Raw genomic sequence first — 24,862 nt, 5'->3', positions numbered from 1 at the left:
AGTGGCAAAATCAAGAAGACAGAGAAGACTGAGCAAAGTGATGTGGAAGGGGTTGTGGAGAACTTGGAAGCTGAGGGAAGAACACAGAAAAATTAGAATTAATGAAAAAATACAGGGAAAAGAGGATAAGGGCACAACAGGAGCATCTAGAAAAATGTTGGATAGGAGAGGGCATGTGGAGGTGGTGGCAGAGAAAAGGCAGTTGAAAGGTGAGCTTTATTGGAGGATGACAAGCAACACAATTTGGAAGAAGCACAAATTCAGTATTCAGCAAAAACATGAAAGTACTTAATTGATTCCAAAAACGTTCAGATTAGGGTTTTTTGTTTTTAAATTTATTTTGTAAATAAATGAAAGACCATTGATATAATCAGAATAGACATCACTTTAGGATGGGATAAAAGTAAAAACAGTAAGTAAAAAGGAAGAAACCAGCAGCAGGAAATGTTCTTTTAAAAATACAGGTTACTGGAAATAAGAAGCTGGTGTTGACTGAGATTTGTATAGGTTAGGGAACTGTTGTCACAGTTCTTCCAGTAAATGCAGTCCAACCAGTGGCAAGAGAAATATTTAAAGTGTAGATAGGAAACACAAGCTGTTATTTGATCCTAACATAGGCTGTTATTCTCTTTCTCTTCTCTTTCTCTTCTCTTCTCTTCTCTTCTCTTCTCTTCTCTTCTCTTCTCTTCTCTTCTCTTCTCTTCTCTTCTCTTCTCTTCTCTTCTCTTCTCTTCTCTTCTCTTCTCTTCTCTTCTCTTCTCTTCTCTTCTCTTCTCTTCTCTTCTCTTCTCTTCTCTTCTCTTCTCTTCTCTTCTCTTCTCTTCTCGATATGAAGTGGGAATTTTAGTATGAGAGCTTGAATTTTGTTGAAAGATGGTGTGGGAAAGCAAGATAAAAAGGTAAATTGTCAGACTTGGCTTAAGAAAACACATTAGAGGAAAGTGGACAGAAGAGAACAAGCTGTAAAAAGAACTTGTAAGAGCAAGGCTGGCAAGGGAAGAAATAGCACTGAGGAAACTTCCAAAACATTATTATTGCATGCCCAAGAGGTGAGTGCTCAGTTCCTATGTACAGAAAAGAAGAGCAAATTTAAGTGTGACATTTAACTGCCACAGTGAAAGCAAAGAACACAGTAATGAGAGGATGAAGGAACAATAAAAGGTGCTTGGCTAGACTTTTCTCCCCAGAAAAAAAGCAGATCCGAGTCTCAATTCCCATAAATATTTTGAGAGAAATTAAATTGGTTCAGAAAAACTCAGGGACGAAAAAGAAATGAAACAGGTGTTCAGATCAGACAGAAATTGTAATGGTTGTTAGCACAATGTGGGTTACTCTAGGAAATGCTGTACTGAAGAATATCCTTATTCAGCTTCTGCTTTGAAATTTGTTTTATTTGCATTTCTTAGTCACAGACATTTTGTTAACAACTTTCAATGTTTTTAGAAATCAAAATACATTGCAAATTGCAATACACATCCAGAAATGAGACAGGTTGCATTTCAACCACTTAAGTGATGAAAATTTCATCAGAAACAGAGCATTCTTTGGTTAAATAAGAACAGCAGTTCAAAATAGCTGTGCTTAAATCCTGTACATGCATTTCTTTTGCCCAAATTAGTAAGAAGTGAGAACCCAACTTTTCAACTTCATTTTTCTTTTTTCAGCAAGTACACAGAAATTACTAAATACATCTTTTAAATTTTGCAAGACTACAGTTAAAATTTTAAACATGTTGCACAACAAACTTTTTTGGGAAGCTACAGAAATAACGAAAATAAAGAACACACGGAAATTACACATCAGCTAATTAAAATGCTTAATTGAGCTTATAAGAGCTTATCAAGACTTATGAAAATGTTTGTTTGATACAATAATTAAAGCTCAACAAATAAATGGTATTTTTGCTATTCACTTGAACTGAAGCAAGATCAGACTCTACAGTCTTAAGGAACTATGGTTTTATTGTGATATTTCAGATAAAACTCTGGGTTAAAAGCTTCAGTAAACATCACTCACCATGTGATGACCAATATTACTTCAGACATTTTTCTGTTTAAAGAAAAATTAGAACTAGCCTATAAATAATAAAATAAAGCCGAAATAAGCAAACTACTATCACCTCCTTTTTTTTTTTTTTTTTTTTTGGTCTGGAAAATTCCATTCAAAATCTGCAGGTTGTATTTTTGATGAATTTCTAGACTTTCAAGGACTCTCATGGTAGTTATTCATTGGGTGAAGGAAGCATGAAATGAGAACAGGTTATATAAGACAGCATTTCTTCATGAGGCCCCTTTTGTCACTTTACATGTCACCAGCATTTCATGTTCTGAGGTTCTGTCAAGAGCCTCATGGCAGGTCCATTCAAAAAAGCTTCTTGATGAATGTGTCATTTTACAATAGAGAAGCTACTCCAATTAATCTGTGTGTGTGAGGAGGCAGCCTATAACAAGCAGGGTGTTGTAAATTCAAAACCTTTCTTAGTACACACAAACTTCTTAAACCATTAAAGCTTTTCGGAGTCTTCTTGACACAATCCCTTACTGCTTCAAGGCTTGTTGATAAGGTAATGGATAGGACATAGGACCATGTCACTGTTGCCAGTGAATGAAATGAATGAAATTGAGAGTATAGTATAACAGTAGCACTTCTAAATTTTTCCTTCCTTTTTCAGCTTGTTAAAACATTAAGACTGTACTCGGCATTTGCTTAATCTGTGTGTATTTAGGAGTGGGGGTTTGAATGGGGATTTCAGGTTTCTCTGTGAATAGTAGCAAACTGGTATAAGGAAATACATAGTTATACTTTCACAGGAATTTCTGTGAAATTCTCTTACAAGGACTAGCATTCTTCCTGTTGAAGTCAGATTTAAAAGTCCCATTAATCCTAATGGACAAAGCCATCAAATCCTTAATGGACAAAGATCCCCATGGCAAAATTATAGGAATAAAGGAGGATTTCACTTGATGAGATTCTGTAAATATGTATAGGACGGGCCATCTTGCTTCAGTATTACACAATGCAAGATTCAGGGGCAAACTCAAATGTGAAAATGCAGCTCATCTGCCAAGAAAAAAACCTGAAGGAAATAGATTCAGGCAGGACACTTCCTCCTTTTGTGTAATTACCTCTGCAAAAGATCTGCACGGCTAACAAAGTCTCTGGCAGTGAGACAAGAATAAAAAAGCTAAGTGAGTGTCTAAACCAAGTCGTCCCCCCCCCCCCCCCCCCCCCCCCATTTGCCTTGTTTTCTTACAGAATATCAGGAATAGTAGTGATGCCTGGGGCCCAGGACTCACCCTAGGGCTAAGCTGGGTGCCCTGGAGCCCCTTGTAGTTAAACCAGCATGGTGCCCAGCTGTTCTGGGAATGACTCCCTCTCTCCATGCCTGAGCCAAAATAAGCTCAGCTACACTTAATTGGCTTCCAGCTGATCATAGATCATGCAGCTGCCTCTAAGCTCTGCCCAGGGATTAACGTGTACAAGCTCAGGGCACTCACCCAGGCTCCTCCCCAGCCCAGACGTGGTGCACGCTGATGTCCAGAGCTCAAGAGCACTCCCAGTGATGCTGGAAGACCTACCCCACAGGCACATAAACTCCATCTCAATGTGTCTCCTTCTTCATGTAACAGGGAGAGCAGCCATATAATTTTCAAACTGTGTGGTGACTTGGCTGATTAGCCATGGGAATTTTCTTTCTGTGATACCCTTAAGAACTGCAGAGTAAGTTTACCAGGAGGACATCTAAAGAAAGAACTGACAGTGATTAAAATACCTTTGAACTCTTTTGGTATTACCACGTGAAAAGCCTATACATAATGTGCTGGCAACAAAGTTTGCACTTTCCACATGGGAAAAGCAGTTTTTCATGACCTGAAATACCTACCATCTTTAGGCTTCTTTAGAAAGTAAATGCATGAACAAGCCCTTTAAATCTTGGTGAGGAAACAGAGTTAAGGGACAGGCTCCACCCCTCAGTGAGTTAGTGAGGGCTTACAAAAATCAGTTGCACAAGCCAGTTAAAAATAAAGCAGCGGTTGGAGCATGGAGGCAAAAAAAATTGGGTCTACAGGCTATTAAAAATACTTTTCCTGTCTCAACAGGAACAGGCTAGCTGAGAACATTTACTTAAATTCTTCTTGTAAGAATGGTTTTTACTCGTATTGAGATAATCCTTGTGGGGCTGATTTGATTTTGGCCTTTAATGTGTTTAACCAGCTTTGTGTCAGAGACAAGTTATAGTGGAGCTGTGTTGTTTGAACTGATTGCATTTTTTCTGCTAAAGAAGTTTTACTCAATTTCCAAGTGAAATATCAAATTATCTAATTAGGGAAAAGCACACATAGAAAAGAGAAGCTAGCAAATGAGGACAGCTTTAGCAAATAATTTGTTTTTAAACTTAAATACCTAAATTTTCAGCTATTAACTTTCTCTTAAAATACTTACAAATCAAGGGAGACCCAGCAGCAGTAATACCTCCACAATGCATAGAGGGTTCTGAGTAGGCAATTTGCATTTTCTGCAAATCAGAACATTATATTTAGCACATAGTGTAGTTTCCCTGTGGGTGCACAGCAATAGAAGTCAAAACAAACAGATACAAAGCATTTTTAAAACAGCATTTCAGATGACGCATTGCCTGCTTGAAATGACAAGTCTGTACATTGAAGGGTAGGGCTAATATCCACCTCTCCTTTATAATTTGAAAGTCTGTGTTGATTTATTTTCACTCCGCTCCATGTGAGACAGGGCTATTTTGAAGCCTTTTGGGAGAAGAGGAAAAATATCACTGTAAATAAACCATCTACCATGAAATTTAATTTAAAAGTGTTTGAAAAGAAAACTCAGGAGATTTCTATCTCAAATCCCATTCAATCATCCTTTACTTGGAACCGCTTTTAAGTACTCTTCTACTGCAACAGGAGAAACTTCTCCATACCAGCTTTGAAGCCAGATGTGCTCAATGTTCATTTTCATGAAGAACCACTCATAGCTACGAGGCCACTTTCTTACCACTGGGTGCCTAGAAGGACAAAGAAAAGCAAAAAAAATGTTAGAAGATGTGCCAAAGCATATGCATACTCTGCTTTTTTCTTCAGCTTAGTGTGCTCAGCCAGAGTGAAACCTGAGATATGAGAACACCACCATTTTTGGCCCTTCCTTGCTGTAAGGTTTACAATCTCCCACATCCCAGTCTGGGGCGAACTGCAACACAGGCAGCCAGTAATCACCACCTTCCCCCACTGCAGAAGCCTGTCTCTAAAGGTAGATGTTGTTCAACCTCTGAATAAATGAAAAATAGTTAGCGAAAACTCTTTGAATGCATGTCAGGGTTGTGCTTATATCTGTTAAAAGGAAACACTGTCCTGAAAATATCACATCTTTGGTAGCAATTGTGGTACAGAGGGAGGGCTAATAAAACTGGGTAGCAGGTAGAGCATAGCCTCTGCTAGCTGTCACCTCCAAGAGCCTTCTCATCCTGTATTTACGTCTCATTTCTCTGGTCTCCCTTACAGTTAGGTTTGACAGATTCTCTCTGACGGGGTGCAGATCTTCGGTCCCCCATCCCTGGCAGGTGTAGCTGTGGGAAGCTCAGCAGTGATGCACAGAGTGGATACCACAGTTCAAGTCACAATGTTCACAGGAACGTTGGCAGGGAGTGGTGCAAGTCTGGGCAGAGTTGGCTCAGTGCCCCTCTGCTCCTGCAAAAGATCCTGCAGCAGAGGTACTTGGTTTGGCAACATCTTGGTTTCCCTCTCATTGGGAAAATGGTGTTTCCTACCATTTTCTGAGTTGTCCCTTTGAGTACCTGTGACTCTGGGGTTGGTAAGTGGTGTCAGATGCTGCTGGCACTGGATGTGCCCCAGCAGCCCTCACTTTATCATTCTGGCTCTTGCACCTGACAGCAGAGCATTCTCTGCTGAGGCGCTGGTGGATTCTGGATCACTTGGAAATCTAATTCCCGTGAAGTTTGTAAAGAAGACTTGTGTGTCAATATGGCCCCATCTGTTCATGGTCCCATTTTTGTTATTGATGGAACACACACTGACAGAGTTTCACCCTGACCCCGTCCTGTAGATCAGAAAGAATATAATCTCTGGGCTGTTTTGGATCCAAGCTCATCCCAATTTCCCAGCAGTATTTGACTGACCAGGAAAAGTGCATCTGGAGGACAATCCCTGGCAGCCTGTGTGGGACATGTGTGCCCCAGCTAAGGTTCAGGCTTTTCAAGCCTGTAATTCTGGACACCCAGTGAAGGGCATGGGGGCACATCCTGTGTGTGTGTGCTCCACATCTGGGTTGTCCTTACATCTGTTCAAAGGAGACTGTTCAGTAAGTACTATGGCTTTGAAGCAGCTGGGACGTTAGGAGATGTAATTAAATTTATAAGCTCCATCCTGAAAATGTTTGTAAGCCCAAAGGCAGCAGGCCTCTGCTCTTTGTCTGAGTTCTCTACCTGTCATAAGGTGGGGTAGAATCATTAAAGATAACAAATACACCATGGAATTATGGAATATCTCCTTGGAACCAGGTGACATTCTTCATAATCCCCAGATTATAAACCATGTGCCTTACCAGAGTCCAACACTACCTGTATTTCCATATTTCATTTCCTCAAGAGTTAAAAGGTCTGTCATTCCAAGCCACACAGAAGCCAACATGCTTCATGGCCCCAAAGTAAAGATCAGGCTTGTTATTTCTCAGATTTTCTGTACCAAACGGCCACATTTGCATATTTGTCTCTAACCCGTGGGTTGCACTCTACTACGTGCCTTTTAGATACAGACCTGGAAAACACTGCTTGCTTGGCAAATTCTACTTCCTCCGGGGGCACCGTGACCATCTGTCCCATGAGAGTCAGCCTGGCACACCTTGGATCTTCTGGATCAATTACATTTTTTCTGTGCACAGAGAAGAATGCTCATGAGTAATAGCTTATTTTCTTTCTTAAGAGTTTTTGGAGAAGTGTGGACTCCTGCTCACATATAAAAAATTCATGAAGCCTTGTGCATCGTCTCTACTCCCAGCTATACTGTTTGGTGGAGGGGGGTAGTCTGGAAGGAACACTTGACTGACACATAGCTCTGCTGTAGATAGTTGCTTAATTTTAATTTATGTTCACGGAAGTTGGACTAGTATCTATTGGATTGTAAAAAATTGTGAAAATGGCAGTATTCCCAGACAGATGTACAGAGCTGTATTCACAGAATACAGCTGATTCTGAGGAGAAGTACTGAGATGTTTAGTCTGTACCTGTGCCTACAGAAAGGAGTATGAATATGTGTATCTGTATGTAAAACATAAGGTCTTTTCATTGTGCTTATCCTAGAAAATAAATCCTTGTTCATTTTTTACCCATTTTTCAACTGCTTTACACCAAATAGAAAAGTTCAGTTGCTTTCAGACCACGACAGGGAAGGTACTTGTTACTTTTTGGCTCTTTGTATATAGTAATAATAAATAACTTTGTATATAGTAATAATAAATAACTCCCATTAGTAACTGCAAGGCAATTACTGATTCTGACATATACAATACAAGGATATAAATCGTAAGTAAATCTACTAATTCCAAAAAAAAAAAAAAATAGTGTATGTAATGACTGCAGAGGCTTGATCCTGACAAACACTGAGCAGCCCAAAGTCCTGCTGCCAGCAGTTTGAGACTGCTTAGTGTCTCAGGGAACCACATTCCCATGTCAGCCCAAGAAACTACATTAGGAAATGAAAGCTGCATTTCTTTTTCACGGTGTTTTAATCACAGTAAATTACATCTCATCTGTGTACAATTTTACTTAAAGATCATGGCTTGAGCCCTTTGGCCTTAACTGTGTGCAATCTGCAATGGCTTCATTTTTGGTTATATTTCTCAATGTGTATCTAGTATATGCAGGAAACATATGGGCATCCTTCTGCAGCTAATTTAACACCTGCAGATTCTCCACAGATGGTTATGAGAGACTGTGTAGCTCACTAGATAAAAGATCTACTTTTCTAAAGAGGGTCAGAAAGAGAGATACATAAGTACAGTAGGCTGACTGATACTTGACTATGTCCAGTGAGCACTTGCCACTGTCTGCTGCCTGACCTCCAAAGTACCATTTGCAGTCACATCATCTCAGGGACACTTCTTCAGTGTTCTGTTCAGTTTGGAGCAGCAGTTGTCTGTTTAACAACATTTGGACAAATTCCACATGTATTCATTTTCCTCTCCCATGCATACTGATGGGAGCAATGGTTGAGGCCAAAGATCAGGCTCAAACTTTCTGTCCACATCAACTTATAGTGTTCTAATTTTCTCTAGTACAGTTTTTTAAATTATGAAAGTGGTGTTCTGAGTACCCAAAAATCCATATTCCCTGCTCAGGCACTGGGATTATTTCTATCAATGTGTATGCATAGTACAAATTTGTCTAGATGATCACCTTGGTACACCACAGATCCTCAGCACTGACTCCTCCTGCCTGCTGAAGGTGTTCCTTCATGTCTGGGTTCCAGTGGCCTGAAAGCACTCTGTCCCTAAGGAACACAGCTCCATACCTGTAGCTCCTGGCATTTCTTTTGCATAGGCTTTGGGTGTTGTGTGGCTGCCCAGCATCAATGGCCCAGTGAGATGCTCACCCACCAAAACACAAATAAATAAAGGCAAATACAGTGAATACAGCTGAAGAGAAAGGAGCCAATCCCACATGCAGAGGGTATCAGCTGAGGGTATGCATGTCCAGCAGCCAGGGCAATACACATTCACACTCTTGCAACTGTTGGCCCTGGATGGTGAAGCGTTAAAGTCCATTTGAAGCCATCTCCTGATCTGTTGTTATCTTTTATGCCTAATCTTAATACTGTACCCAAATCCCTCTGCATATGCTTATATATTCAGTATATATTTAACATTTACATTGATAAAGGGACTTCTTGCGAGCAGAAATTCAGTTCAGAAAATTGCTTTCAAACAACTGTGCATCTGAATATATGATACAATTTCCTCCACAGACAAACAGGAACATAAAAAAACTGAAGAACCAGGAAAAGCAGGAATATTTGCAAGTGTTTTTCTTGCACACAGTTCCTACATAATATGTGGTTAATTACTGTAAGAGAGGATTTTGAAAGGGATTGTTATTAAAAGATGTCTGTTTCACAGAACGGATGAAGGCCATGGATTCTGGATGTGATCAGGAGCAGTGAGAAGTTTTGGTCTGACCTTCTCAGATTACAATTATTTGGTGTTTTTGTGCAAGTCCTTGTTTATTCTGAAAGCGTAGTATGTGATTTTGAGTAGGCAATAGAGCTGATGTAGCTGTGGTTAAGCAGTGAACCCTGCCTGCCTTTGCTGAGAAAGTTTTGTCTAATAGGACTGGTGTCTGATGTGACTCTTCCCCAATTGACATGAAAAGCTGCTCTGCACATATTTGGCTGACAACAAAGGCCACACACACTGCGCATCCATAGCTTGAAAAGTTTTTTTTTCCCCCCGGCTTCTTCTGTTTACAGTTTTCTGTACATTCTCGTGAGCCATGGTGCTACACTGGTTGACGCACATAATACTATCTTCCCAGTAAAAATGATTTAAACTTAATTTTGCATATGGGAATAATATTCTGGAGGGTCAATTTGTTTTTCTGGAAAATGACTCAAGTTATTTGTTGAGATTGTGTGAGGTGAAGTTTTGGAAGAGCTGAACAGGGCAATGATACATTTGAGTCCAGCATGCTATTATTACTTGTTGGTTTTGCTTTCAGGTCTGCCTCTTATCATAGGTTTTTTGTTTCAGATCAGGAACCTTGTATTGTAATCTGACATTAGCATTAGTATATTCTTTTTCAAAGGAACCCTTCATATTATGAAGTAAATCTGTTTCTGCATTTCTTTTTTTTTTTAGCATTGTATTTCCCTAATGATGTTTGATTACTTTTATATTTCTCAAACCATCAAAACCCACTAAACTTACAGCTTCCATTTATAAATGTTATGAATGGGTCTTGTGTTTTCAGTGTTGTTGCCAGTGCAACTAATACAAATGCAGGATTTGCTTCCCTGGAGCAAGTTGATATAGTCAGGGATTTATGTCTTATTTTCACTAAAGACAATAAAGGGATATTTACTAAAACATTCCTCACTTGCATCTGTAGAGGTCTAGTCATGCATTCACTAGACATTGCTTGTCTCTGTATAAATACATATTCAGCTCTCAGTCCCTGAGTTACTTTCATCTTTGCTGGCACAAGAATAAGTAGATGCAGAGGAGTGCCTTTATGTAACATTTGTGTGCTGCTGACTGGGTGTGAGAGGGAGGCAGAGTCAGGGATAGAGATGTTGACACTGTTGCTCTGTTGAGGAAACCCAAGGTGGTTTCTCAGGTGGTTTGTCTTTACCAGAATCAAGCCCTCTGTCTCCATGGGGAGGACTTCATGAATGCTATAGTAAAATATGAACTGAGGGGAAGAGAAAGCAGGTAACTGCGAAAGAAGACCAAGCAATAGGAACACATTCTTTTTTTCATACTTATTTCAAATACATATACTTTGTTGGGGAAAATTGGGAAGGCCAGATTAAAAGGGAAGAAGATTCGGTGTATAAGAAAAGAGTGCATTAAGACAAATCATCTTAATTATTCATCTGATCTGTGGAGAGAGAAGAATTAATTGTTCCTGTTCCTCTGCTTACAGTGAGCAAAGTAGGTATGCAGAGTTTGACCCAGTCCAGGCAGTTTTCTTCCAAGTGTATGAGATGACATCACCTACCCAGGTGCCAGCTTTACTGAGCTTGAGGAGAGGCCTGCATCCAAGTGAAAAGTATTTCCCAAGAGAAATGCAATGCTGCAAAGCACACTGCTAATGAACATGTCCCACTTACTATATAACACTTCCGCAATTTCTGGGTCCTGGTTTAAGAGCGGTTCAGAGTAAAGAGTGTTACCTACTCATTAAATTGTTTACTACACTAGCCATCTCTTGGAGTTTAATTAGAAGGTTCTTATACAGCAGCTATCCAAGTTCAGGTGTTATGAACCGGCTGCTGTGGTTATATTGACACATAAGATGATGTTGTGACTTGGTTAGGATTCCCTTTTACAGTTGAGATCTCTGCTTTGACTGATGATGCTCTGTCTCCTGATTTCTGACCAAAGTATCCCTGAGTATTATCTTCATTCTCAGCCTCTTCAATCCATTAGTGAGGTGACACTGATCTGCCACAGATCAACAGCAAAAGCAAGTTAAGAGTTTGGAAGGCACTTGGGAAGGAAATCCAGGTACTCCCGAGAAAGAACTGATAGGAGAAAGGCAGGAGGGTTCAGTACTGTTCCAGTCTGGGTGTGGAAGCAGGGGTCTATGCAGAGGAATCCCTCTCTTCTTGCCCAGCCTCCATTTCTCACAAAGGAGCTGACATCCTTCTCCTCCACCCCCTGAGGAAATAAGACCTTCCATCCTCCCTGGGAGGATACGCAAATGTCCCCTGAACACATTTCTCACTGCTGTGTGAGAAAGCACTGCTCTTATCCCTCTACTTCTTCATAGTTGAAGAGAAAAGAAGTTGGGAAAGAGTTTTCTCCTATTGCAGGAGAGACAGAGAGCCAAGAAGAAAGCCCCAGATTCCCTACTTTTTTTTTTTTTTCTACTTGAAAGCATACAGCTGAGTAGCATAAGGGCAATGACTGCTTCCACACATTCTAAGCGCTCCTATAATGGTAGCAGTCGTGAAAACCCATGTAATTAGGGGGTGGGATTGGCTGCTGACCCAGCTCATCCCTGTCACCTCCCAAGGATGCAAAGTAGGTGACTCTGTCACACCCTGGACAGGGCTCCTCTTCACACAGCCCCAAACTGGGCCCAAGATGAAGAGGCAAGAGTTATTTTCTACTATATAAAATGTATCACAGGAATTTTGTCCCCTAAAATTTACAGAACAGAAGGGAGGGAACGCTCTGTCCTTAGAGAATTACTGTAAAGTGCATATAATTTTGATTCATAAATGTGATTAATTTTGAAAAGTAAGTTACTCTCCTCATTCATTTGTTCACCACTAACTGCTAGAGTCTCTGAAGCAGAAAGAATGTATTGGTGCTGCTAATCTGCATGGCATGAACGTCAAACAAAATCTCCACTGAAAGCAATTTCATAATCTGAAAAGCTGTTGCTGGCCTTCAACCGGATATGCCTAGGCAGTTCTGCACTGCTCTGATTTTGACAAGAATTTTTTTATCAGCCATGTTTGGGAGCCAGCAAAGTTAGTTAGAACATCTTTGCTTTTGGAAGAGGTCTTCTGTTCTGAATCTGAAGTTAGGGAGCTAAAGTGTATCAGTGCAGAGATTATTCTGTTCATCTAAGTGAGCCTGTGCTCCCAGTATATGTGTTTTAACATTTTTAATAATTTCATTCTTTCTAGAAGATAATCCTTCCTAAAATATTTAACTACTTTTACTTGAAGCCCGTCTGTTTTCCTCTCTCTACTGACAATAACAATGTATTTCTTCAGCTGAACTCTGTGTTTCAGACAGGAAGCTTTTATATAGCTTAACCACAGACAATTCATGGAGAAAAAAAAAAAAAAAAGAATTATACCATCAACTATTTCTGTGAACAGAGTCAGAGAAACGCTATTTCACTAGGAAGGGATTTTAGGAAGTTGGTTATTTAAGAATACAGGAAAAATAGTAATTTAGAGCAGTATCATGTGCATTGGGTCATGATGATAGTAGGTTTCATGTTTGACTTTCTAATTTGGGACCTTCATTTTAAATTTTTTTAAATACAGATTTTCTTTAAATACAGATTTTTCAGGAACAACTACTGACATAATTATTTGCACATGACTGAAAAGGGCCAATATAAATACCAGAATTAGAAATGTGTCTGTGCCACAGAATCAGGAGGTGGATCTCAGAAATTGATGGATGTCTGAATTCAGCCTTTGTCTTCTGCATGCATAATTTCTCTTTGTGTGAAGGTACAGTACCCGATTTCTTTGTTATATTAATCCTCATATTAACAACAGTGACTCTACAAACCCAGCAGTAGTTATACGTTGTGTGGCCATATGACATCTCAAAGGTTGTGCAGTGGCAGGCTTATTGTCCCTCAGGATTGCCCAGGGAATGAAGTTGGATGTTTGTGCATGCTGCTGATCCACTACACAGCAGGAACCCAGACCCACAAAATTCCTCTTATCTTCCCATGGTGGTTCAGAATTCACGAAAATCACTCATGGTCTGCAGTGTGAATTTGAAACACCATCCTCAACTAAGAGCAGGAAAAAACCAAAGGTGGACTGACCCCAAAGATCGCTGCTTTTCCCTCATATAAAAACCAGTTAATGGCAGCCATGTAACTGCTCCTTCTCTAAGAAAGATGCAGTGTGTCCCTGTGAATGTGCTGAACCTGATGTCAAGGAGGTGACACACGTTTAAAATTAATTGCCTGTTTTCCAGGCTGCAGCTGTAATGAGGCAGACTCAGGAGCTTACTTGGAAAGAGGAATCCTCTGAGCAGCCTGTGTGTTGTGAAATGTATTTAGAACAATAGCTGCTCTATTCTTTAATGTCGGGCTTGGTCTTGCTCCCTCTGAAAGCTGCAAGAATGGAACTCAATCTTTTCAGCTTGTCAGTGGCATAGACATACCAGCTTAGTCTATTTATAGCCCTGAACCATTTAATTTTTCTTGCCTCTATTATCCATTTATCAGGCTTCAGATAAAATGCTGTGTAGTTGCTAACAAATGCCATCTCTATCCTGGCCATCAGAGCCTTCTCAGAGAGGGGCAGTCTGTCTCCCTCTGGGAAATGGCAATCTCTAGGTCAGAAATGAGGAATCCAAACCCTAGCTGCAATACTAAAATGTCTTGCAATTAGTGCCTAGTCAGATGTGTCGCTGCTCTCTTTCTTTCAGTATTAAATGTTATTTTTCTTATTTGTTTAGGGTTTTCACATTTTCTCTCCAGCTGATTAAATATTGAGGCTGGAGCACCATAAAGGCCAGTCTTGTATTTCTCACATCTTTGAAAGGGAAAATATTTATTGTCAAGGTTTGGAACTTGAGTCTGTTCTGAAACAAAACAAATGAAATTTGCTACTAAATAAATTTAATATCAAATTGGTGTACACAAGTCACTTGAAACTCATTAGGTACACGAAGACATTGAAATGTCAGCTATGTTTTCTTTCTAAAGGCCAGAGATTTCTTTTGCATGCAATAGGTCAGAAGCATTTTTCAGGAGAGTGCCAAATACTCCCAGGAGCACTGGCTACAGGCACCAATCCGCTTTCACATTTATTTTGATTCTTACAACTCAGAGTAGATTAATAATGGAATTCTAATGAAGTTCCACATGAAAACAAGCTATGAATGCATTGCTGGCACACAAGGACATGAACTTTCTCACGTAGAATATTATTCATTTAGCTATTTTACATAATTATTTTGAAACCAAAACAATTAATGAAACAGTTGAAGAGAATGTCTGACAAGAATGACACTTTCCTTTGCAAAGAAAACCTCACAGATACCATTTTAATGCTAGCAGGATCTGAGGTCACACAGAGTAAAAGGTCTTGCCTTTCATATAGTACTAATAAAGAAGATTTTTGCTACACCGAACTTGAGCCACCACATAAGGCTCTGCACTGAGGATGCTGTGTGCTGTTTGCATGGCACAGCCTGTCTATCTCAGCAGGTCAAGTGCACCCTGAAGGTGGGGACAGGCCACCCCAAGCACTGGCATCAGGGCCCAGACACCTAGTTGTTTTCTTCAGTGTTGCACTCCCCACAGAAGCCCTTTCTGTGGGGTAACAGTGGGATGGTGTGCTGGGCTGCAATTTTAGATGTTGCTACTCTTAAATGTAAAAATCGCTCATGGCTTCCCAGTTTAAAACATACATTAATTTCTGACTCTGGTTATAGGGGAAGGGAAGAAAAGAAGGTAAAGTCCAGTGCCCATAGCCTTCCTTTCTGAGACAGCTTCAAAAATGCTCACATTTTTGTAGCATCAAAACCAAAAATTGTAGCTTGAATAAATACCCAGCTTTTCATTGTCCATATTGCTCGTTCTCTGCACTAATGCCAACCAACATCTGTTCCAAATGAGAACTTCAGAAATAACGAAAAAGAAACTGAAGGTAACAACAAAATAAATAATGCATGGAGCACTGATCAAACTCTGAACCTGTGTACTCAATTCAGTAGTAAGCTCAATATTTAGAGTATGGTTACATGCTAAAATAAGAATATTCTATCTTTCCACCACCTTCTCTTTTTCTTTCCCCTTTCCTTTGCTCTTTTCTGACTCTTGAGGAGCTGATTCAAGTTCCTAAGCCAGTAGAAATCACATCCAGAAAAAAAAACAAACAAAAAACCAGGAGGTTTCTGCTGGGTTACTGAGCTAAAATAGGCCCACCATATGGTCAGCTGGAGGGAGGGGGTGGGATTGCATGGCCAGGAGCAGTACTGGCCACAGGATGAAAAGAAGGATCGGCAGAAAAACTTATTCTTGCTGTCAGGATAATTTTCTTCACGTTTTTGTTTAGCTTAGACTGAGGCAAAGACCAGAACTGATGGGAGGCAGGGTAGCACATGACTGGTAGTCAGGAGGGAGAGTAGGGATGTGGCAAATAGTAATTAGTTTGGACAAAGCTGTTTTGGAAGTGCAGGTTTAGCTTCTTGGTGGTGCCCAGAGAGCTCTTCTCACCAGAGAGCACAGTCTCAGGCTGCAGAGGGGACTGGTGAGTCAGGTGACAGAATCTAGGTTGCCCTGGCTGCAAAACAAGCAGCAGCAGATATCTGGCATACTGATCAAAAGGGTAGAGATTTGAAAATTAATAGTGATGTAATAATAAGACATTGAATAAATATGCTCAAAGGTTTGTGGTGTATATGGATTTCATATTTCTATAAATCATGCAGCATTTCTCTTTTGTTGGTGAATTGGCACTTCCCAAACTGGTGCATCAGGCAGTGATGTTGCTAAGCCATAAAAGGCAAAGACTTTCAAGAGTGGCTGTTTAAAGTTAGGGATCAAAGGCCACACTTAAGTGCCTAAGTGGGTGTGTGGTTTTTAGAAGTGCTCAACACTACCACTTATCATCAATGGAAGCTGCTCTGAGTCTTGGGCCTCTGAAAATAGGGCATGAAGTAGTAGGACACAGGACTTAAAATACATTTTTAAGCACTGGATAGTAAGTTGGTCAGGATAGTAAGTTAGACTGAATGAAAAATCTCAGAAAGCAGGAATAAACGCCATTAAGCCTGCAATTAAAGAATGGATATATTTATTTTCTAAATTATTAATCCAAAATATTTAATGAAAATATTTAAGCAATATGCAGAACCATTCCAGTGTTAACTTCACTACTTCACTGACCTCCTCAAGCATTCAAGACTGAATTACCTTAGCAAATGTTGATGACAGAAGTCTCCTATTAGGTGTTTGACATTGTAAGAGGAAGCCATGATTTCCATTCTTTGGGAATAGGATGTTAGCATGAAATTACTGGTACTGCTTTGGACTAAGAAACATTTCATTTTTCCACCATATAACTCTCTAGAAAACAATATATTCTGAAGACAAACACAGACAACTGTAACAGTAATGTTTTATATTTGCTATTCCCTGCTTTTCCCAGGGCTCTTCTGAGCTATCAGGCTTGAGAAGTGGGATGATACTCTAGGCAATCCTCAGCGGGGGAAATCTGGTCTTAAGATAAAACCTCTCCTTCCACGAAGAGGACTTTAAGTTGGAATAAAAACTGTTAATTCAATTTCTTTCTGAAGGAGTCTGCTCTTACCAGTTCTCTCTCTCTCTCTCTCCTTGGAATGTCAGCTAAGACCTGCTTTGGTAACAGAGTCCTGTCTGACACAATTTCAGTGTCATGTACCTCATCACGTAAAGAGGCCTTTGTAAATAACACTTCACACAAGGCTGACCCAGACAAGTATGCCACAAGATTGACTGTAAACAAACATATGGTGGAGATACGTCTTTTTCAGGGAGACAAGAATGGAAGGGAAAATTGAATCATCTTTGAGGTTACATACATACATTTTACACATGTAAAGCTTTGGGAATCTGAAGTTATTCATTATACACAAGAATAAAATGGACCTGTTGGAGTGAGTCCAGAGCAGGCCATGAAGATGATCATAGGGTTGGAGCACCTCTCCTACAAAGACAGGCTGAGCAGTTGGGGTTGTTCAGTCTGGAGAAGGCTCCATAAGCAGACTGACAGTACCTAAAGGGAGCCTGCAAGGGAGCTGGACAGGGACTTCTCACAAGGGCTTGCAGTGACAGGACAATGGGATAATGGATTTGAACTAAAAGAGAGTAGGTGTTGATCAGATGTTAGGAAGAAATTCTTTGCTGTGAGACTGGTGAGACCCTGGAAGAGGTTGTCCAGAGAAGCTGTGGATGCTCCATCCTTGGAAGTGTTCAAGGCCAGGCTAGATGCACTTTGAGCAGCTTGGTCTAGTGGAAGGTGTTCCTGTCCATGGCAGGTGGGTTGGACTTAGATAACTCTTAAGGTTTCTTCTAACACAAACCATTCTGTGATTATAGGATTCTATGACATGATTAAGAAGAAGTCAACTCACTGCTGCCTCTGGAGAGAAGAACCAGGGACTGGATGTAGATTGGTAAACCTCAGACCTGGATTTCTTGATTTGGGAGGGTCATTTAAGGACTGTTTGTGATATACAAGGTGTAAAAAATTTGCAAAGATATCATATTCAATCACATTCTCTGAAGAGTTGCAAATCAGACAGAGTGTCACAGGCCTGAGCATATAACTTGTGAACTGAGAGCCTGAGATGCTCTTACAGAACCCAGAGATCTGGAGCCCTGTCAAGGCATTCAGCAGGGCCTCCAGAGTTTTCAGCAGAGCAAAGATGCCTGCTTTACTGTGAATTGAACAGTCTCTGAAATTCTATGGATTTTATTGGCAAGATCACTATAGGCTATTATAGGATCTTGAACACCTAGACTTTATGTAGGCACTTCCAAGAAGAGATTAAAATTTAGGTATGTTAATGTTTAGATATGTTAATGTAAGCTGAAAGTCACTCCAGCTGTTGATGCTACAATATACTTCAGTGGCACCTCTGCTTTTCTCTATTGTGCTTTACCAGGGGAATTTACTGGAAAAAACCCAACCAAACAACAAAACTGTAGGAGGGAGCATGTAGCTGATTGTGAGAGTCAAAAATAAATGGACATTGAGAGTGGTGGGGACCCAGATTTCTGTTCTGAGGTCTCTGATCTCACTGAAGATGGTAGGAGGCAGATAAAACTGTTACCTGCAGAAATTTCCATCTGTCTCTGGAAGGGTCAGAGAAGCCATGGGATTCTTCAGAAGATCCGTCACAGTGTTATCCTTTGGTGTCACGTAAAAGAAAGGGATTCCAGTGCTGTTATTGATGGGACCATCACTGAGAAGTAAGCAATTCCCATAGGGCATACCTTGGATCTGCAAAATCCAAATAAGCAACTGGTTACATATTTATACATAGACAGTTTTCAAGGTGGGGGATTTTCTCAAGGGTTCTAGCAGAGAAAACAGTCAGCCCCATTGCTCCCACTCTCTGTTGTCATCATGAGAGAGCATTTCTTTTAAATTAGATCTATCTCCTCTACATTACATTTATCATGCTTCTATGAAAACAGATCTCGCCTCTAGTCCTGTCCATGACACTATAGAGAATATTTTCTCTTCCGCTGAGCTTAAAGGAACTACCAAATTTAAAATGTTTAAGTGCGTTAATATATTTTTTTCCTGCCATCGATGTCAGGAAATGTTTACTCTAAACCACTGCTGGTACCTTTCTTCAAGCCCAGAAGGATATAAAGCCTAATTTAGCTTTGATTCAGCCTGCTTTTTACTCTAATATTGCCTCCTCTTTTGTTTTTGATTTACAATGTGATTGCATGGGTTTGCAAAAACAAAAAAAAAAAATCATTTTAGCTAGAATTGGGTTTGAAGTCAAACTGGACATCAGCTCAGCTTCCTGGGCAGAAACATTTGACCAGAGGGGTGTCTCAACTACGAAGCCAGCCAAGGCAAAACCTCCTCCCATGGCAGAGAAGGGACACTGAGGAGCCAAGTTTTCAAAAATATTTTCTCCCGTACACTGACCTGTGTACACACAGTGGTTATAATGCATGCAAAACTGTTTAGCCCAGTATTGACACTCATTAATATACTCCAGTATACTCCTACTATGCTTGTCCCATTACAAATATATATATATAAATAAATAAATATATAAAAAATATGTATTATATAATATATATAAATATATCCCATTACAAATGGCAATGACAGATATTCAATTAATTGCTCCTTTTTTTTCCTTGTCTTCAGATATTTTTCCCTTGTCTCTTAGATATTGAACAGTAAAGTTATCCATCAATACATTAAATCTTTTACAACAAAATCAAATTAAATATGAATAGTTAATAAGAAAACCCTGGAGATGTTGTTACCTGCGTAGCTTTCTGATTTTTAATGTTTCTATGCCTTTAAAATTTTAATGCTTATAGTGCTTATAAATGGCCTTTGTTGGCTTTCCTTAGAAGTAATGCTTTCATGATATTACATAATTTAGAAAATAAAAACGTTGCTTATTAATAAGAATTACAATTTTTAAAAAAAAGCTCTCAGTAATATTGCAGGACATGTTCCCATTGCTTAAAATAGTCTGTCATGCAAGGTCAGTGTTACCCTGGATTCTCAAAAATAACTGATGACACGCAGCATAGTTCAGCATTCAAAGCAGCAAACACCACCACCCGAATTTCAAATTTTATTATGAATCAGATTTTTCTGTACTACTTCTGTGCTCGTCTGGAGGAAGATAACTGCAGACTATATAACTGCAGGCTGTAATTCCACTGAGGGTTTCTGGTGAGAGCATAAACCAAGAGAGTTACAATCATATGGTTTAACAGGATTTCCAAAAGGTGATGTAGAATTACAGGCCTCTTCTGTCTACGTAAGAATTCACTTAATAGTATTTTTTTTTCAATCTGTTACTTTGTATTTCACAATAACATTAAGTGCCGCCAACTCAGCCAAGCTTCTGAAGACTTATGTGCTTCTAAATCTAATTAAAAATTGTAAGCTAATTAATCTGTGAATAAGATTCACAGATTCTTTCAACAGAAAGTTAAGAATGTCTTTTGTATTTATTTATTTATTCCCCTTTTGTCTGAGTGTTACTGGATGCTGTGTCTTATCCCAACATTTCACTTTTAGAAAGGCAATATTTTAAAGCTGGAAAAAATAATGACCCCCATTCCCAGGTACAGCCCAGCTATTTTGTTTAATGTTCGCGACAGAGAAATCGTCCTTTACGCTGGTATAGCCGGACGGACGGGCAGATTTCGTGGTAGCCCACCAGGCTCTCCTCCTTCTCCTCCTCATCCTCCTGAAACAGCCTCTCTCCAAACCCTGCGATGCAGCTCTGCCTTACTGGCCTAGAGATTTTGCTTTTTTGCGTGTCTCTCTGGCGCGGGTTTTAGCGTGCATGCTCCCTCCCTGTGCTCCGAGCACGATTCCTCCTGCAGTTTGCGCCGCTCCCTGCGCGGCGCGGGCGCCCGTCCGGCGGGTAACGCGTGCGGGGCGCCGGGGGCACCGTACCTTTCCTCGGGCGGCCCGCGTCGCCACGAAGCCCCAGGTGTTGTGTTGGGCGAGGAAGCGGGCGGTCCCGGCTCGTCCCGGCGCCCCGCCGCCCTCCCGCCGGTAGGAGAACATCCTGGACGGGGCTGCCCCCTGCCCCGGCCGCCGCGCCGCCGGCCCGGAGCCCAGCGCCGCATCCTCGCGGTACGCCGAGGCCGGGAAACTCTGCTTCCAGAGGCCGCCCGCCTCCTCCAGCAGCGCGGGCAGCGCCTCCTCGGTGGAGGAGCTGTGCAGCTCGTCGGCCGCCGCTCCCGCCTCGGGCAGCGGCCACGACACGGAGCTGACCACCACGTACCCCCCCGCGCCGCCGCACAGCAGCGCCGGCAGCAGCCACCACGGCCACGGCCGCCGCGCCGACATCTTCTGCGGCAGCGCCCGCGCCGCTCCCGCCGCGCCCTCCCGCGGCCGCCGCCCGCCCCGCAGCGCCCCCTCCCCACCGCACCGCGCTCGGCCCGCAGGCGCCTCACGCCTCGCTGTGCTGCCCGCCAGCCCCAGCGGGAGCCTCCGCCGGCACCTGCCACGGACACCCCGGCACAGCCTCCCGCGGCGGGGCGCGCAGCTCTGGGGCCCCTGGCGGTTCTCAGCCCACGCGGAGCTCACTGCGGGACAAGCCTGCCTTTGCCTGTCGCTCGCGGGAGACTGCTGGAGCCTCTGGCTCAGGTGCGCGGTCCAGCAGGTATCTCACGTATTAAGTTCTCTACAGGCACCGCAAAACCAAAAAGATGGAACTGTCTGGGCGGAGGCGGTGCGACCTCTCCGCTTGTTAAAAAAGAGACGATCCACGAGGGAGAGTGTCCATGTGAACACTCCCATTGCAGGGAAAGCTTCATTTGGACACTGGGGTCAAGTCACAGCTAGACCCCAAGGATGAGGTGTCAGGCAGCATTAGTTTGGTGCTTGCAAAGATGCGGTTTTGATATGCAAATACATGGGGCTGCTATTAAACGTTTTCCAGGCGAGGTTGTAATTAGGCTAAGATTTGCATGTATATGGATTTCTATCAATAGCCCAAATCAATAAAGGCACATGTGCATCCAGTTCCTTTCTTGGCAGTAGACCTCTTCAATATGGCAATGCAAAGATGTAATTCTTTAAAACATATGCTTGTAAACTTTCACTGCATTCATGCAAATTATTTAAGGAACACAGGTTCAATAGGAGACAGGGAAGAATGAATCTCTCAGAAGCCTTTGCCTGTCAGAAGGTTCACAGGTACATCTAAAAGATGTTCTCAGGTACATCTTACTTTTTCATATGTGTGAAGAAAAAGTTCCAAGATCAGTCTACTGATACAATTTCTGCTTAATTGTGCCATGTGAACAGGCATATCTAATCAAGAATCTAAACTCTTACAAAAGTGGACTTGAGAACACTGAGTATTTTTAGCTTATATTTTTTCCTATGTTCCCTGTTCCTTTTTATTTTCTTCACCATAAAAACCTGAGGAATAGTGGTAGTGGGTATAATGGGCCTTAAGAATCTAATCAATTTTTCTGATTGTGAAGATACTTTCCAAGAAAATGTAATTTTGGCACCAAACTTTTAATCTTATCTGCAGAATTGAGTACATGACTACCTTTTCCTTTAGCTCATGGCCCTGTCTACATCTGCTGCAATACCACACTTAGGAAAATTGATTCCCACTTCAGTGCTTGAGCTGAGACAGAAGGGAGATGCAAGCAGAAAATCAATTTCCAAATCCAAAATGAGTGAAAGCTTCCCAAGCTCCTGACAAGTGCCTTTCTCTGATTCAGGATATGTCCCTTCTTAAAATACCGAAGCAGTTGTCCCTTCTAGAAATAGCAGCCAGGCACAGACAACTCACTTCAGGCATGCTCTTCAAAAATAGTTAAACACCCCATTTCCCTGGTGTTTCAGGGAATTTCCTCACACAATCTGATGCACGCAAGATACAAATCTCATCGTTTATATTTACTATTTTCTATGAATTTATGCCAGGGTTTGTCTTTATGAACATCTTTGCTTGTACTTTACTTACAGAACAAGCCCAAACCTAGTTTTGAACATAATAGTAACATTATATACAGCCTATTTTATTTCAGTTAATAGAATTATATGTGAGATATTGACTCTCGTATCCTGCAGAAATGGGAAACAAAGCAGGAATTTCTTAAAACAGGAATTAGTGCTAGGTTTTACATTCAATAAATATAAATTTTAAATTAAACATTGTAGACACAAAGAAGCATTAATGCAGAGTCATTCATTTATGCTGTAGCTTCCAGATAAATTGACTACCTCAGGTAGGTCTTCAGCTTTACTGACAACAGAAAAATACAAGAAATACATAAAACAAAGCCACAAGTAGTTCACCTTTATCTTCTGAAGATTTATTCAAATAACCTAAATCAAATCATGTGACAAAATAACTGCATTGCTAGCCCAGTTTTGCCTTTAGTATTTTTTTAAAAAAGATCTGAAGTTTAAGAGAATGAAAACAGTATTTCTTAAAGTTCTATCAAAAAAGTAAGAAAGGCATAACATATAGAATACTATAGTCAGGATGCTTTTCTCTGAAGATCTGCTGTTCATCAAAGGCAAAAAATATCAGTTCATCTTTTTGAGTAAGAAATGTTTCCTTTCCGACTTGAAGATCCAGCTTAGTACATGATATAATAATTTTCTCTTCCTAAATTACCTGGATGTGCTGCAAATTAGAAAAGAAACATGGAAATGTTTTGACTGTAGGAATTGTAAATAATTTGTTTCTCCTTTCATTGAAAAAAAATACTCTCTATTCTTGTATTGGTATTTTATAGATACCCAACCTTATTAATAAACTCAAGAAGAGGAAGCACATATTTGGGTTCATCATAAGATGGCAAAGGTCTGACAGAAGGGCATATCCACTTTGAATACATTATTCACACTTCTCACACTTTGTGTGTCAGCTGTAAGCACTTCTATTATCCATTTTCAAAACAAATAGTCTTAGCCTGTCTCTCTCCTGATGGGGACTGCATTTTCATGCTGAAATTCTGGCTTTCTTAAAATCAGCAGAACTTTTGACATTGAATTCAATCAGGGTCATGATTTTGCTCTCATTTTTTGGTCATTTTAGTTAATGATTTCACTTGGTCTCTGTATCCTGTTTTATACAAACCACTCAGATGAACACTTACTCTTCCTATAGGTCAAGTAGTTAACTTTGTCCTATTTTTGTCTCCCTTTATAACAAATCAAAGTGTTTGATTTGCTCTTTGCCAACAGAGGTAGGAATAGCATACCCTCAGTCTCTTCATGCCCTGATTTGCAGTATATTGTATGTTATGAAGGTGTGGAATTGGATTAAAAGCTACAGCACAGTGCTCTGCAGATAAACCCGCTGCAGGTGTGCAGTTTAATAGGATTTTAATTTGGTAACAAGTGAGCAAAAATCAGAAGCCTAGAATGGGATTTTCTAGATGAAAAAAATGCTATTCATGCTGAGAGAAAGCAACTGCAAGCTCTGTGATAAGGAATAGAGATCTGGCCAATGCTCTCTGAGCTGCCCTGTTATAGATTATGGCTTGTTCTGAGCATCTCTGTTACTGCCACTAGTTTCATCAATTCTGAGTTCATATAATGTTTGTTTGGCTCTGTATCATTTCATCTGCCACACTTCCCTGCTACGTCACTGCGTACAAATCTTCTACTGTCTTGCTCCCTACCCTCTACATTTGTTCATATAAAACTAATATTTTCCTTGGGAGATGCCACCAACTTGGAATATATTCTGTCTTCAAGAGTATTAACTCTATTTATTAACTCTATGTATTAATTATTTAAACTACATTTAAAGATAAAATTCATAAATGTACTGTGCTGTTCAAAATAAATGGAAAAAAATGGTCTCTGTTGAGGAGTCTAATTTATATTCAGCATCAACTAGGAATGGAAGACCAGAAACAGATGGAGAAGGAAGAGGAAGAATGAAGGTGACAACTAAAAGATCATGAAGGGTTCTGCTAAGCCACACATATTGGTGCTGCTGATGTCAGGGTAAGGTTGGGAGATTCTTTTCTGATTTCTGTTACCAGTCCTCCCTCATATTTTTCCAGGGTTTTGTAGCAAGACTGAGTGGTTAGCACTAATTTCAATGAGCTGAGTGTGGAGGTGCGATGAACAGATTTTTTTTTTTTTTCCCCACAGCATAACAGGCTGTAGAGAAGGCATAGAAATGCCTTGTGGAACCAGATTAAAAA

The 24,862-nt window shown here is 40.6% G+C and overlaps 1 protein-coding gene across 5 annotated transcripts; it reads right to left on the bottom strand.

The window, feature by feature from the left end:
• Positions 1-1,370: 1,370 nt before the first annotated feature.
• On the bottom strand, positions 1,371-21,041 carry CREG2 (cellular repressor of E1A stimulated genes 2). 5 transcript variants are annotated; one of them, XR_009276577.1, is made up of 6 exons: positions 20,619-21,041; positions 18,277-18,446; positions 6,786-6,899; positions 4,937-5,020; positions 4,444-4,516; positions 3,232-3,753 (listed from the first exon to the last, which is right to left on the bottom strand). XR_009276577.1 is itself a non-coding variant. In XM_058829493.1 (5 exons), the coding sequence occupies exons 1-5, from the start codon at positions 21,015-21,017 to the stop codon at positions 4,724-4,726; spliced, it is 804 nt and encodes a 267-aa protein (XP_058685476.1). In that variant the 5' UTR covers positions 21,018-21,041; the 3' UTR covers positions 1,371-4,723. The 5 variants fall into 5 exon arrangements, 3 of the variants coding, with proteins under 3 accessions (XP_058685476.1, XP_058685477.1, XP_058685475.1); XM_058829493.1 differs by having other exon boundaries at positions 1,371-4,760; XM_058829494.1 differs by having other exon boundaries at positions 1,371-4,516.
• Positions 21,042-24,862: the final 3,821 nt, after the last annotated feature.

Source organism: Poecile atricapillus, chromosome 1 (assembly GCF_030490865.1).
Source record: "Poecile atricapillus isolate bPoeAtr1 chromosome 1, bPoeAtr1.hap1, whole genome shotgun sequence".
NCBI classification, from domain to species: domain Eukaryota; kingdom Metazoa; phylum Chordata; class Aves; order Passeriformes; family Paridae; genus Poecile; species Poecile atricapillus.
Note: the sequence above shows the minus strand (reverse complement) of the source record. Positions and strands in the feature narration are given on the sequence as shown.